Raw genomic sequence first — 16,231 nt, 5'->3', positions numbered from 1 at the left:
CTGAAATAAACTAATATAGACAACAGAAGATCTTTTTATGGAGTCATGTGAACATATTTAGGAGAGAACTACCTCACAAAGATGATCATTTAATAACAAGAAAATTAACTACCAAACAGCAAAGAAAATACATCATTTAAGCACAAGAACTGCAAAAATTGCAGTAGTGTAGATTTGAGTAATGAAGTATAGCACCACTTCACCAAGCAAAAATACTGATAGTGAAGATAAACTGTAGCAAATATTTTACTGATTACTTGTACACAAATATTTTGCAGCTGCAATCCATGTGGAATAATTGCAATATAAAACCATTATTGTACAACAGCATGCAGCACTTTTATTATTGATATCTCAGTATATATCCAGCTCTGTGGTGATGAATTTCACATAAGGCATGAAGCAGTGGAAAGATTATGGGTAGTTATGAACACATACAGACTGTACCAATGATATCCTTCACAACTTTGTCACAGATTTAATGGCCAACTAAATTTCATTTCAATGCAATCAATTTTTTTTCTAATAATGGGAATGGAAAGAAACTGTAAGTATGCAATGGTTGGAAGCTACATATCGTATACCAAGCAACCAAGCAACTTTATGTAGGCTTCTTGCTGGATGGGTGCACATTTAGTACTCTGGAGACTACACATCACAAAGGCAACAACATATGAAAGTATCAAACACAATTTATGATCCAACAGCAACTATTCCATGCAGAAAAGAACATGAAAAAGTCAAAAACTATAGCCAGTTTAAAACAAGGACTGTACAGGAAAAACCAGAGTTGTCAAAATATTCTACAATGAATAATTCTCCCAAGTAGATCATCAAAGACCTAGGATTCATGTTTTTGTATTATTTAATGTGATTGCTTGTTCAACTTACTACTGAGCAGAGTCAAGAAACTTTCCAGACTGCTTTCTACCAACAATAAAAAAACTCAATTTCTGTAGGCACTACTAGTAAAATACATGTACTTCAGTCTTATCATGGCCATGGTAGTGTGTGTGTGTGTGTGTGTGTGTGTGTGTGTGTGTGTGTGTGTGTGTACCACTATTGCTAGAAAAAAGCTAGTGGTCAAAAGGTAGTGCGAATTCTGTTTTCTGTTAAGTTTTTCTCTCTGCTGTTCCGCTACAAGTGAAACCTTTTGCAAAGAAAAGTGAAAAATAACAGATAATATGAGCACTGAATTGTGATATGTGGCTAGAGTCACATCAGCCCCCTAAAATGCATAAAGGTGATTTCAAGTAATTATGTGACCTTTGTATATGACGCAAGTACTGATGATACAATATTCTCAACTGCTGTCAAATCAGTTCCAGTGGTTTTGAAATATACACACATTGTTTAAGGACTACTTCATGCTTTTGTTAATTGTGATCGTATGGTAGGCAGTATAATAAACTGTATGAGACATAATAGTGATCACATATACTGCTGAAATGTAATTATTTGGTTGTCAAAGTTTTATTATGTTCAATGAACTACACTTCAATAAATTGACTACTATTAAGTAACAGCAAAGCTGACCTAAATCCAATACTTTTTTGAACAATGCAGAGTTTTACTACACATGATCCTATTGGAGATAGTATGCTTTTGCCTCCATCTCTCCTTTAAATCTTTTGAACTGACTGCTCACCCACCTACAAGTAGAGAAGTCCAAACCGTTGTGCAACCTGGCTTTTTCGTATTAACAAATTATTGTCATATCAAAGAAGCAATAACAGACCAAAAAATTATAGCACCTACATGAGATTAAAACACACACCATTAGAGTTGCATTTATTACTCACTAAGCTACTGACCCAATGTAAACATTGTAATGTCATTAGCAAAGGTCCTTAATCAGCTTCTACTTAAGTTTGTTAGTAGGAGATTTCTTTCCTTTTTTTTAGTGCAATAGTTAGAGCCAAATTTCTCAATTTTTCCCCTTTAAGGCACACGAAAGTATGATTCATATTTTCTCGACACCCCTACATGTGATTTTTCCCCTAGACGCAAAAAGCAAACACATGAATTATGTACATTTTTTATTGTGGAATGAGTATGATAAGCAAATTTTTCAAATTTATTACGTAAGACTCTTGAAAAGGAACTTATGGACATAGGCCAGGAAATAAAAGAAACTTACTCTTGCAGGAACATAAAACAAACTCTCATGACACACCTACTATTTATTTGTTAGTTATCAATGTGTTGTGATACGGTGTTTGAGTAATGCTAGAGAGAGATATAGAGAGAGAGAGAGAGAGAGAGAGAGAGAGAAGCAAATGACAAATCAAACACAAATTTTTAATGAACTAATATCTGGTCTATCAAAATTGAAAGATGGTCACAGCTGATCATTATAGGCTGAGAAATTGTGTACGATTAACATCATGTGTCAATTGAAAAATTTTCATTTACATTGCATGCTAACAAACAGAATTAACACATCTATGAGACTGTTTCCATCCCTCCAGCGACTCTGCTGAAGGGCTGGAAATGCAATGAGTATGTCATACAAATTGCAACATGACCCAGCAGTTCTACACTTGCTGGATTATGTTTAAATAAATTCGTTATCATGGTGTTGCACTGCAGTTAGTCATTAAGGAGTCCTGAACCTGCTGAACACTATGTAGGGAAACACTTGAACTAATGTATGTATTACCTTGTATGATCTGGTCCTACAGGAGTATATTTATAGTCTGCTTGAAGTCGATTCATCTGCAAAAACTGATGAAGTTTTGATTTTGCATTTTCCAGAGTCCAGTTCCCATGTATGCTGGCATTGACATCCAATTCCTCGGCCTGTGACATACAAATATGGTTTTCAGCACTATTCAATGCAATAAGTTTTCCAACAAACATACCTAACAATAAAAATAAAAATATTATTTACATAATTTAAAAACTTATGACTTAAAAGCTGGCAAATAAAACATTTCCCGAAGCCATTAAAGTGTAAAATTCTAACATTAAACATTATTTCAGTATTTTTTCATTGCTTAAGTGTGCTGGGCAGATAAATACCAGTATCTTATCTGCATGAAAGTTATAACATCTCATTTTCATGTTTTAAAAGGGCTCTTAATGTTTTTTTTTATCTCACTGTCAGTAATGGAAAAAGAATGCAGAAAGATTCAGTAATGTTCAAAGTATGTATAAATGTTTACGTAATTTGTTACTTTTGTATTTCATTAGAGATGAAAACAAGAACAGAGCAGCACACGAGATGACATCATCTGACTAGCAACAGAGCCACCTAAAGTAGGGAAAAGTGAGCTGTAATTACGGTAGCCTCCAAGTTTCAGAGAATAATTCATCCTGCTATGAAAAGAAAAATAACAATAATAATAAAGCTGCCCTCAAACATCAGTGTAAATGCTTATGAAATTATGTCTGCCATTGTAAAGAGGAAAAAAAAGTGTTGTTCCTTTGTTTAGTAACACGAAGAGTTGGCTTTTATCTGCCATCCAGAACTGACACATGTTCAGAAAGCAGCTGCATTTTAGGACAAATTATACCAAATAACAGCATTTTTCCAAGCCCAAGTTAAGTGTATAACACAAGAGAAATTTCATTTGAACAAGAGTCATGTTGCTTGAAAAGAGAGTAGCCAGATCAAAGTTGAAATGTAACAGATACGAGGGCTATCCACAAAGTACATTACGTTTTGGAATTAATAATAAATAAAATATAGGAATTTTTTTTTATTATATACAGATGAAAGCCACACTTAAATACTACTTTTCTACATAGTTGCCATTTAAATTAAGGCACTTATCGTAGCGATGGACGAGCTTGGAAATTACTCCGTCGTAAAATTCGGCCGCCTGCGCCTTCAACCATGTGGTTACCTCTTTTGGGACAGAAAAGGCGTGATTTTTGTGGATTTCCTGGAAAGAGGCACTAAAATAAACTCTCAAAGGTATTGCCAAACTCTGCATAACCTCAGAAGAGCAATACAAAACAAGCGCAGGGGAAAGTTGGGCTCAAAGATCTTGCAGATTCACGACAACGCCCGGGTCCACACAGCAAATGCCACTCGTGAAGTTCTCAAATCTTTTACGTGGGAGTTGTTTCCTTATCAGCCGTACAGTCCCGACCTGGCACCGAGCGACTTCCACTTATTCCCAGCAATGAAGAAGTGGTTGGCTATGCAGCATTTTGATGACGACGCACAGCTTCAAGAAGAGATAACCACGTGGTTGAAGGCGCAGGCGGCTGAATTTTACGACGAAGGAATTTCCAAGCTTGTACATCGCTACGATAAGTGCCTTAATTTAAATGGCAACTATGTAGAAAAGTAGTATGTAAGTGTGGCTTTCATCTGTATATAATAAAAAAAATTTCCAATACTTTATTTATTTTTAATTCCAAAACGAAATGTACTTTGTGGATAGCCCTCATATAATTTTTGTTTAGTAGGGCAAAAGTAGTGCTCTGAATAGTATACTGTTATTATCCAGTTGAATAATATACTTTTATTATTCATTTGAATAGAATACTTTTATTATTCATTTTTCAGAAAAAATCTAGTTGAAGACTGTAGCTAAAATGAAAAGGAACTGTATTTCAACTTGTGCAGCCAAATTTATATGTTTTGTTTGGGGAGGGGTGGGATGGGGGGGATGGGGGAATACTGTGTTGCCATGGTAGTTTGAATTCCCAAGAAACATAAAATTAGCTGGCAAATATCAATAGTGTGGCTCTATTCGAATTATTAATGATTTGAATAATTTTAAATTGAGAGCCTACATCATAAAATAAACAACGAGAAGAATAAAAGAAAGATCCACAAATTAATATTGAGAAGAAAGAAAGAGTAACAAAGTAAACCTGAGTTTGAATATCCATAAAATGTTGCCATTAAACGATCTGTAACTGCAGGCACTGTGATTTTTAAAGTTCACAACCAAACTGATATTAATCACCAAAGTTAAAATATTCTTACACTGTGATTCATAATTACAGTGCTGGAACTTTTGTCTACAGTTAGGATGATTGGGTCAGGATCTATTTTCAGGCTGTGTATGGCTGTTCTTCCTTGTACTCAAAGGTTGGCATTCTTATGAAGTGACTAACAGAACTGAAATGATCGTAGACTGCCAGTAATTTGGAGTCTCGCGCGTCGAAAGCGAGTGCGCTGGCATGAGATGGCCAGGGCATGCATCCTGATGCCATCTCTTGGCGAAACCTGGAATTAGTGCGAGCTGAGGCCAGCGAGAACGAGCAAAAAAGCATGCCACGCTATCTGTCAGCCAACACACTACCGTATTTACTCGAATCTAAGCCGCACATTTTTTCCGGTTTTTGTAATCCAAAAAACCGCCTGTGGCTTAGAATCGAGTGCAAAGTAAGCGAAAGTTCTGAAAAATGTTGGTAGGTGCCGCCACAACTAACTTCTGCCGTCGAATATATGTAGCGCTACACAGACATGCTTTGCAGGCACAAAGATAAATACTGGCGCCAAAACCTCTGCGTCAGTAAAAAAAAAAAAAAAAAAAAAAAATATGAAGGTGGAAGACGAGCTTTTTTCTCCGCCCCGAGTATCGACCACTGCATTTTCATACATTATCCAAAGACGTAAATACAAATTCCGTATTGTCTATCTTCGAATGTAGCAGCATTTCAATGTACTACGAAAATCCGACTGGCAAGACCGTTTGGGATGTTTGTCAATATGGCCAACTTTACGTTCTGAATTTTTTCCTACCTGTGAGAAGAGATGGTTGCTAATAGGAAATTTTATGAATTGTGAATCACATGCAGTATTCTCTTCACCATAAGAATAATACGAATATAAACATTTTGCCATGTATTCTTTCGTGTTTGCTGCTATCTCATTTAAATCCTGTCTGCCTAATAAGCTACGAAACTATAGTAGAGTGAGACAACAGCAAACGTGGAAGAATATACATATCATGTCATGTTTATATTCATATTATTCTTATGCCTAATAGTGATACAGCCAGAAATGAAGCATGGCAATTGACAAGATTTTTAAATCAGAGATGACACTAATTCCTGTGTAGAATGTAATGTACTAAAGAGGCGTTTGCAAAGATTTTCAAACAGAGAAAAATTTTCTCTGAACTCATGCAGGAGGAGGTGGAAGGTATCAATGATCGAATGATAAAAGCCAGAGTACGAGTGAAAGGAAAAAGCATTGAAATCATCCAAGCATATGCCCCACAGGTGGGGTGTACAAAAAAGGAGAAGGAGGAATTTGAAGATGACATGCAAAAGCAGCTAAATGGAGGTAATCAGATTATAATAGGGGATCTCAATGCACATGTTGGCACAGACAGGAAAGGATTCGAGGAGATAATGGGACCAGAGGGCTGGGGGAACCGAAATAGAGAAGGAAAATTGTTGCTGGAATTCTGCAAGAGGAATGGGCTGGCGATCGCAAATTCCTGGTACAAGAAGAGAAGTAGCCACAAAATAACTTGGTACAGTGGAGACTGGTCCCAAACTTCAGTAGTAGACTATGTACTAGTGGATAGGCAGATGATGAGCAGCCTCACAGATGTTAAGGTCATTCCATCTGAGGCCTTAGACAGTGACCATCGGCTGTTGGTAGCCACCCTGAGAGAGAAAAAAGATATGAGGGCAACAGACATACAGGAGAAAAGGTTGAAGACATGGATGCTGAAAGAGGATGAACAGAGGACCCAGTACCAGACACTGACCAGGAAGAAGCTGCCAAACGAAGATCAGAGAACAGTGGAAGAAGAATGGGGAGATTTTAAGAGGACTCTAGTTGAGGCAGCTGAGACTGTGTGCGGAAGAACTAGCACAAAGAGGAGAAGTAAGGAAACCCCATGGTGGAACAACATATGTAAAGAGGCAGTACTTCGAAAGAACAAAGCCTTCAGAGAACGGTTCCAGACCCGAACAGAGGAAGCTAGGGTAAAATATAAGGGAAGCAAGAAAGCGGCACAGACCATAGTAAGGGCGGAGAAGAAGAAGTGGATGGAAAAATGGACAAGAATGTTAGAAGAGGACAGTGAAGGGAACAAAAAAGTACTTTACACCATGGTAAGAAATAAGAGGAACGACAGAAGCGAGTGCCTGAGAATCATGGATAATAATGGAAGAGTTGTGGAGGAAATGCATGAGCTCAAAAAGATTTGGAAGGAGTACTTTGAAGATCTGTTGAATGCCGTCAAGCGAGTAACTAACAGCGATGGAGAGCCTAAGGCAGCAGGCGATTATAATAGTGGGGAAATTGATGATCTAACTTGGAATGAAGTGGAAGAAGCCATAAAGAGGATGAAAGGGGGCAAGGCACCAGGTCGGGATAAAGTAACAGTGGATATGATACGAGCAGCAGGAGAAGTAGGAACCCAGTGGCTATACAGAGTGCTGAGGGTGGTGTGGAAGGAGAACAGAATTCCTGAGGATTGGAAGAAAGGAATTATAGTCCCGATCTTCAAGAAAGGGGATAAAAGGAGATGTGAGAACTACAGAGGAATCACCCTGCTATGCCACTGTGGAAAAATCTATGAAAAGATCCTTGAGAAGAGAATAAGAAGCAGTATTGAAAGTAGACTGCAAGAGGAGCAGTATGGTTTCAGACCGGGAAGATCAACAACGGACCTCATATTTGCGGTAAGGCAACTGCAGGAAAGGCACTATGAGTACAGGAAGGACTTAATCATGGCCTTTTTAGATATTGAGAAGGCGTATGACAGTGTCTATAGGGACAAGCTCTGTGATGAGCTGAACACAAAAGGGATAGATGAAGAGATAACACGAAAAGTCAGAAAAATGTATGAGGGAGGTGAGAGTTGTGTGAAAGTGGGGAGGGAACGTACTGCATGGTTCAAGCTGGAAAATGGGCTGCGACAGGGAAGTGCACTTTCGCCTTTATTGTTTATTAGTGTTATGGATGAAATCCTACAGCAAGTATCAGATGCAATTGGAGATCATAAAATGAAAGCAGTGCTTTTTGCCGATGACCTGATGTTATGGGGAAATTGCGAGGAGGAGGTGCAAGAGCAGTTAGATGTATGGGAGGCAACGGCAGCACAATATGGAATGAATTTCTCTGCAAAGAAAAGTGAAATAATTGTCACAACAAGGAAGAAGAATAGGCCAAATGTGGATATAACTTGTGGAGGGGAAAAACTACAAGTGGTAGAGAACTTCAAGTACCTGGGAAGCATGATTGAAAGTAAGGGGGGAAACGCAATGGAAATAAATGAAAGGTGCAGAAAAGCAGGGCAGTTCTTCAAATGCATTAGGGGGCTTATTTGGAGCAAGGAGGTGCCACAGAAATTCAAGGGAATTATATACCAAACCTACTTTGTCCCCATATTGGCATACGGAAGTGAGACATGGGTAATGCACAAAAGCGACAAAAGTAGAATACAAGCTAGTGAAATGAAGTTCCAGAGGAGCAGGTTGAGTGTAACAAGACGAGACAGATTGCGAAATGTGTATGTGAGGGAAAGACTAAAGGAAGAACCAGTACAGGACAGGACAGGATAGAAAAATCAAGACTGCAGTGGTATGGACACATGAAGAGAATGGATGAGGGAAGAATTCCAAAGAGGATGTTTGATCTGCAACTGGAGAGGAAGAGGCCCAGGGGAAGACCAAGAGATAGATGGGTGAAGGGAGTGAAGGAATGTGTGACGAGAAGAGGAGAGAACTGGACGAAGGTGGAAGAGGGGGAATGGTGGAAAGACAGAACACGATGGAGAGGCTTGTGTTCCCGATAGACCCAGCCAGTGGCTGGAAACTGTCCAAGATGATGATGATGGTAGCGCGCACAAAAGCAAGCCATGCCGCGAGCGGCGACAGGCCGTAAACACTCATTATCGGAATGCGACAAACAATGCATGACACAGTACAGTAATGCATTTTCAGCTTAGAGTGACAAACACCTATAATAAAGACAACGGCACTTATCAGATCGAAGAAAAATAAGCAATCAATTCAAACCAGATGAAGCATGTGAAAAAGGAAGGGTACCCATAAAAATACAGACGGAGCGCCTGACGCATAGCAATGGCTACCTGGTAAAGCTTAACTGCTAAGCTTACGACTCGAAGCAAACTACTGTAGCTCCATCGTCATTCATTCGACCTAAATTGTGTGTCATATTACAATGGACCAACTTTGTTTCGATTTGGAGGTGTGGCCTAAAACTTTTCTCTCCCCTTGAATTTCGAGTCTCAAATTTCAGGTGCGGCTTAGATTCGGGAAAATATTTTTTCCTTGATTTCGAGTCTCATTTTTCAGGTGCGGCTTAGATTCGAGTAAATACGGTAAGCTCTCAGACTTAAATGTATTCTTTTTGTTGTTAATTGTAAGTTATTACTGTATAATTTAATGTTGTTAAGCACTAGTTGGTGAATCATTACGACTGGTATTAACTCCAGTGTAATAGATATAATTTGCTTAAACACTAAATGATTTTGATAAATTTGTGGAAGGGTAAACCGTAGTCACCACTTTATAGTTGACTTAAATTTTTCTGAGTAACTTTTCAAGCAACTTTTCTTAAATAATTCTATATTAACTGTTCCAAGAGTATTATCCAAAATCATTACATAAAATTGAAAGATAGAATTTTGCTAAGCGAAGCTGTATAAATTTCCATGGTAGTAATTATCAAGTCAACAAGCAGAAATTGAAAGAGTATTTGCTTTGTTGATTCATCTTGACTGATCAGTAATAGAAATATTCAAAACTAAGTTTAAATTTAACTCAAGCCATTTCACTTTGAAACTAGCACAAAATTGATTTATTCTTTTGCTCCTTCAGAGCTGGCGACCATAGTTTTATATATTTTCAGGAGGCTTTGACGGTAAGTCTGCTGCTCTCGTCGTGCTGGAAGGATTACCCACTGCTGCTAGCAGTGATCATTGGATACTGAAGCTCACTACAAAGTTAAGTGGGTCAGGCAGGCAGTGTTTCTATGAGAACTGTAGGGCGCTGTAGGCCGTGGATCAAACACATTCAATCATCACAGCTCTTTGGGTCATAGTCTGGTTAGAAGTGTGCTTTAATCCTTAGGTAAATACTGGCAAGTAACGGTCGAAAAGTACACGCAAGTGAATTTAGAGGTTCGCCGATGACATTGTAATTCTGTCAGAGACAGCAAAGGACTTGGAAGAGCAGTTGAACGGAATGGACAGTGACTTGAAAGGAGGGTATAAGATGGACATCAACAAAATCAAAACGAGGATAATGGAATGTAGTCGAATTAAGTCGGGTGATGCTGAGGGAATTAGATTAGAAAATGAGACACTTAAAGTAGTAAAGGAGTTTTGCTATTTGGGGAGCAAAATAACTGATGATGGTTGAAGTAGAGAGGATATAAAATGTAGACTGGCAATGGCAAGAAAAGCGTTTCTGGAGAAGAAAAATTTGTTAACATCGAGTATAGATTTAAATGTCAGGATGTCGTTTCTGAAAGTATTTGTATGGAGTGTAGTCATGTATGGAAGTGAAACATGGACGATAAATAGTTTAGACAGGAAGAGAATAGAAGCTTTCGAAATGCGGTGCTACAGAAGAATGCTGAAGATTAGATGGGTAGATCACGTAACTAATGAGGAGGTACTGAATAGAATTGGGGAGAAGAGGAGCTTGTGGCACAACCTGACTAGAAGAAGGGATCGGTTGGTAGGACATGTTATGAGACATCGAAGGATCACCAATTTAGTATTGGAGGGCAGCGTGGAGGGTGAAAATTGTAGAGGGAGACCAAGAGATGACTACACTAAGCAGATTCAGAAGGATGTAGGCTGCAGTAGGTACTGGGAGATGATGAAGCTTGCACAGGATAGAGTAGCGTGGAGAGCTGCATCAAACCAGTCTCAGGACTGAAGACCACAACAACAACAGCAAGGTCCAACTGGCACATAGTTAATGTTGCGCAATGGCGAGGGTAGTAGCGGAGTAAAAGTGAACTGAGAGCGTGGCAGCTCTGCTGTATTCAAATATTAACAACTTGAATTCACTAATATCTCTTACCATTAGGACCATGCTAATTACTGTTAATACACTTAGCAATAAGCACAAAAGCTTGATAGCTACAAGTCAGTATTTGTGACATACATACAGAATTAGGAAGCAGGTCATTCTGTCAGTGGAAGGGGCAAAACAAGAGAGTCGGTTGAAAATATACCTGTTTTACTAACAGAGCAATCCAGCAGTTCGGTCGCGTGACCCAGGGAAGGATGAGAACAAGATGGAGGTAAGGAATTACTGGAATGTGGTAAGGAATTTGTCATGTGGGATGGAAGAGAATCACAGTTGACTGGTGGTGTATGAACTATGACAGGCAGGGGTTAATATTGGGATTAAGTTGGCTTTGGTTGGAGGTATTGGTGGCAAAGAAGTTTTCACTGCAAGGACCAGGAGAAGGATATGTCTTTGACAAATTCAATATGCATAAATTTGGGTGTAGGACTGAAAGTGAGGCCTTTGAATACGACAAACTTCTGGGGCCCTAGGATTATGGTAAGAAGATTAACAGCAGTTAAGGCAGCATTAAAAGAACAGAATGTGGAGCTGGTTTTAGCCATTGAAAGGGATCCTGTTCTGAACTGGTGCAGAAACCTGGAACAGACGTCCATTGTGGCAGGTATGGCACCGGGGAAAAGGGAAATTACGTAGGAAATGTGCAAATGAAAGAATTAGGTGGTTGTGAGGGGAGCTGGATAACAGAAAAAGACATGTAAAAATACGCACAGGCATGCAGAAATGTGTACAAAGACATAAAAATGCACAAATATGTAAGAACACGCACAAATATGCCAAATATTCCAAGAACTTCCTCCACTGAATCTCCACCCCTTCACTCCCTGGACACCAACACTGTTCATGCTCACAATGTTGAACAATACCTCTGCCAATGTCCTTCAGACTCCAAAGCCACTACATCATTTCTCACGTACACCATACTGTACTGCCATGGGCACCCTACAGCAATCCCTCCTATACCAACTTATTTATGGGCCATCTAGAGAAAATCTTCATACCCTCCCCAAACCCCAAACCCCCAATCTTGTTCAGGTCTACTGGTATCTTCGTGATCTGGACTCAAGGAAAAGACATCTTATCTGCATTCCTTCACAACCACAACATCTGCTCTCCCATCCGATTCACCTAGTTCTCCTCAACCCAGTGTGCCCCCTTCCAGGATGTTGACCATCTCCACTCTGAAGGCTCCATTCACAGCTTTGTCCACATTAAACCCACCAACCATCAACAGTAACTGGACTGTGGCAGCTTCCATTCCTTCCATACCAAAGAAGTCCCTCCCATACAGTCAGTCCACCTAGGGACAATAAATCTGCAGTGACAAAAACTCCCTCACCCAATATGCTGAAGGTCTCGCCAAGGCCTTCACAGACAGGCACTATACCCCAGATCTAGTCCACAAACATAGTCCCCACACACCGCCAAGAACCAGCCACAAAGGAGCGCCCCCTATGACACAATGTAACACACCACACTGAAACAACTGAACCACACACTTCATCAGGGCTTTGATTTACATGGGGGATATTTGTCAAAGAAACTTACCGCCTCCCCTAAAGTGGTCTTCCATTGCCCAAGCAACCTCCACAACATCCTAGTCCATTGCTACACCACCCCCAATCCCAACTCATTGCCATAAGGATCATATCCCTATGGAAGACCGACGTGCAAGACCTGCACAATCTATCCACCCAGCACTTCCTATTCCAGTCCTGACACAATCTTCCTAGTTTATTATTTAAATTTCACAGATTCATAAAAAGAGCTACAAATAAATTTTAACATTTCGAACCCCATCACCGGCCGTGCCACATGTAAAGCCATATCATATACCAGGTCCGCTGCTATCGTTGCACAGCTTTTTGTACTGAAGAGACTAGCAATAAGCCATCCACCAGGATGAATGGCCATTGCTGAACTGTGGCCAAATGCAAAGTGGACCAACTTGTGGTTCAACATGCAGCTAACTGCAACATGCTTGATTTCCATGGCTGCTTCTCGACCCAGGCCATCTGCATCCTCCCCTCCACTACCAGCTTTTCTGAACTGTGCAGACAGGACTGATCCTTATGACACATCCCTGTACCTGAAATTATCCCAGCTTCAACCTAGAGTAACCTACAATCCCCATCATTTCCATCCAATAGTTTCCACCCCCTCTGTCCTATCACCTCCTCCCAATTCATGTCCCCTCACCCTCATTGTACATTGCTCCCTTCCAACACATCCGTCGATCTTTTCCCTTCTGTGCTCCTCACCTTTACCACTCCCTTCCCCTCCCAGTGTTGCATCTGGTGTAGCCTTGCCCGCCCCCCCCCCCCCCCCCCAGTAACCTGCCACCTGTCCTAGATATGTACGAGAGTAACTGTCTTTTCATGGTGCCTACCTGTCATATTTATGCTGATAGCAATCTGTCCATTTCATAATATTGTTAATCAGTACATTGTGACCTCTATGTGACAAAAATTACCTACTGTGGAATTTATAAATGAATGGAAACTTTTATCTTACACACTGAATTGGGGATAAGTTTAGTTATGTGCACTGTCATTCCATACTGTTCAAAATAAAAGTTCAAAATGAATTTTATTCTTTTAATTATTAGCTCATTAACAGAATAGAGCAGGAATAGTTACAAGTATCTTGTTTTGTGTATTTTTATGAAAGTCAATTTTTTTCTCATAATAATTTAAGACATATTTAATACACTGTTGAATAATCTGGTGCACTGTGTAGGCCAAAACTTTATTATTATTCATGGAAAATTTTGTTTTTATAGTTCTGATATTGGATGAGAGTGATATGTAAGTATGCAAAAATGTTGATTAATATGGAAGAATTTAAAAACGCTGGAATGGGAAACAAACCAGACTCTCATGTCATTTTCTTCTAAATAAAAACACGTCAAAACATTCCAGTTCCATAATCTTGTTGATTTTAAGTGTCCTTTTCATCTTCTTCAGGTTTCTTTATTTTGATATTCTGGCCTCCTTTGTCATGCTTTCAGCAGCTTTTTCAGCTTCAGCAACATGTTGCCTGTCCACTCATAGAAGCCCATTTTTCATGCTGTTCCCAGTTTTGATGCCTAGTGTGTTCATGGTTTCTAGTCTGCTTATTAATCTATCATTAAAAATATTACAATATCCATCACACCAATCTGAAAAGCTGGCATGTCAACAAAAACAATTTTTGGCAAATGCTCTCAAATGTAACTATTGAAACTTTCATTTGCATTCTGTGTTTTGCCATGCAAACATTTTTACAGATGTTTGGAATGTGAAACATCTCTATACATTGCATTAGTTCTATCATGACAGTTTCTGGTACAGTCGAGTGCATGTGTCTGTTTTTGTCTACTTGATTCACAGCTATTTTACTCGCACCATAAAGTATTTCCTTTTGGGCAGACACCATACTGTGGATGCTCTTCAGTGGATATTCTGTGAAACAGAGCTTCTCAAATAACTTTTCTCTTCTCACTGACATTTTCACTGTTTCTCCTGACAGCCAGACCATAACAATCTGTGAGGTTTTCTATTTCTGATTTGGTGAGTGTCTTGTTCACCAGTTGCTTTCCCACCAGAGAATTTTATTCCAGTCATACCCTTGTACAGTTTTCCAAGTCTTCCCCCATTCTATTTGGCACATTAAAAAAAAATCAGTTTCACCAAATGGTTTAGCAGACACTATTAAAGTCTTTAGAGTCACCAGTAAAGGCACAGAATGCTTCACACACCAAGTTAAAAAAGAGACTGCACTTTCAATACCACCACTGAAACCTTCAAAGTTTTGTCACATTTGTGTTCATTTACCTTCTTGGAACAACTGTGGCAGCAGTTTATCAGCCACTGATAGACCAGCACCTCCATTCAGATACATATAGCCTCTTCTGCAAAGAAACCCCCAATGCAGCAGCAGTATCAGCAGAACGACATACCTACAGACCATTTTTTCTGCAAAAATGCTTCAGCGACTTCTCTTAGGGAATTAAGCATACGTTTAATAATACACCTCCAACTTGATAGGTGGCAGTGGAAGATCCATCATAGCACAGAATATCTGCACTGTGTCTGCTTTAAAAAAAGCATTTAAACATGAAAACGATGAAGGAACATACATGCAGAATTCATTTTTAGAATCGGAAAAGACCACAGAACGTTACTGAATAAAAACAGACTCCCGTTTCTTTAGTCTTATGACGCCCAAGTCACCTTACATGCATATTTTCTTATTTGTGGCTTAAGTAACCAATTTATTCAATATGCTGTTTTGTGTGTACTATGGAAGTGACTTCAAAAAGCTATACAGAAGCACAGTTCAGTTACTACAGACAACAATGAAATTAACAAGAATGATGGCTTCCTGTCTGAATTTTACTTCCGAAATCTTATTACGTAATCAGTCAAGTAACATTGGCACCTCAACATAATGTTTTTTCTTCAAGTACTGGGAATTTTTGGGAAGTTACCCATTACATAACCTGGTCCAAGGCCCCTGTCTCATGATACAGCAGCAGGTATACCAACTGCAAGCCTTTGGAAATGTTTGTTTCAACAAGTGTGGTGGTGGTGGTCGTGGTGGTGGTGAACAGGGGGAAATGGACATTGACTTCTAGTAGTGTCATGCCTTGAGGGCATTGTAAGGTAGGAGTGGTGTTAAAAATGTGACAATGCAGCTATGTATGTTGAACTCTTGAGGAAATTGCTGCCTTGATAAGATATAGGCTTCTCATTATTTCCACAGCCTGTTTAATCACAGACTTCCACACCCCACTGTCACGACAAAATACCTTAACCAGTTCAAACACGCCTTTTGTCATGGTGTACTCTGCCACTGCAGGCTCCATCTGGCAAAAGCAGATGTTTCTTGTGTTTTCCATGTAGTGCTGTCCTTGATCTTGCACTTTCTGTGAAATATTGTCAATGATGTGTTAATCCAGGGTCTTAGCAATTTTGTTCTTCCATAGTATTGTATACAACAAGAATGACAGTACTATTTGGCTATGACGTTACACTTATCTCCATGCAATCATTACTGCCACCAGTTTCACACAGGCGCTGTAGGTGTGTTGGGGTGCAAAACTGGTGGTGGTGATGGAGTTTACAGAACATGTTTGGCGACACTGTCTCTGGCAGGTCGCTTGTATTTGAGTACACAATGGCCTGATAGGCTAACTTCAATGCTAATTAACTCTGAAATGGTGCAACACACCACATTTTCTTTTCTTAAC

At 39.4% G+C, this 16,231-nt stretch overlaps 1 protein-coding gene across 2 annotated transcripts in view; it reads right to left on the bottom strand.

The window, feature by feature from the left end:
• LOC126481955 (dosage compensation regulator) overlaps positions 1-16,231 on the bottom strand; it is a 169,624-nt gene that overhangs the window by 103,652 nt on the left and 49,741 nt on the right. For both annotated transcript variants that reach the window (XM_050105926.1, XM_050105918.1), the window contains exon 5: positions 2,663-2,802. In XM_050105926.1, the coding sequence (XP_049961883.1) occupies positions 2,663-2,802 (140 nt within the window). The remainder of the gene's footprint in view (positions 1-2,662; positions 2,803-16,231) is intronic.

Source organism: Schistocerca serialis, chromosome 1 (genome assembly GCF_023864345.2).
Source record: "Schistocerca serialis cubense isolate TAMUIC-IGC-003099 chromosome 1, iqSchSeri2.2, whole genome shotgun sequence".
Lineage (NCBI taxonomy): Eukaryota > Metazoa > Arthropoda > Insecta > Orthoptera > Acrididae > Schistocerca > Schistocerca serialis.
Note: the sequence above shows the minus strand (reverse complement) of the source record. Positions and strands in the feature narration are given on the sequence as shown.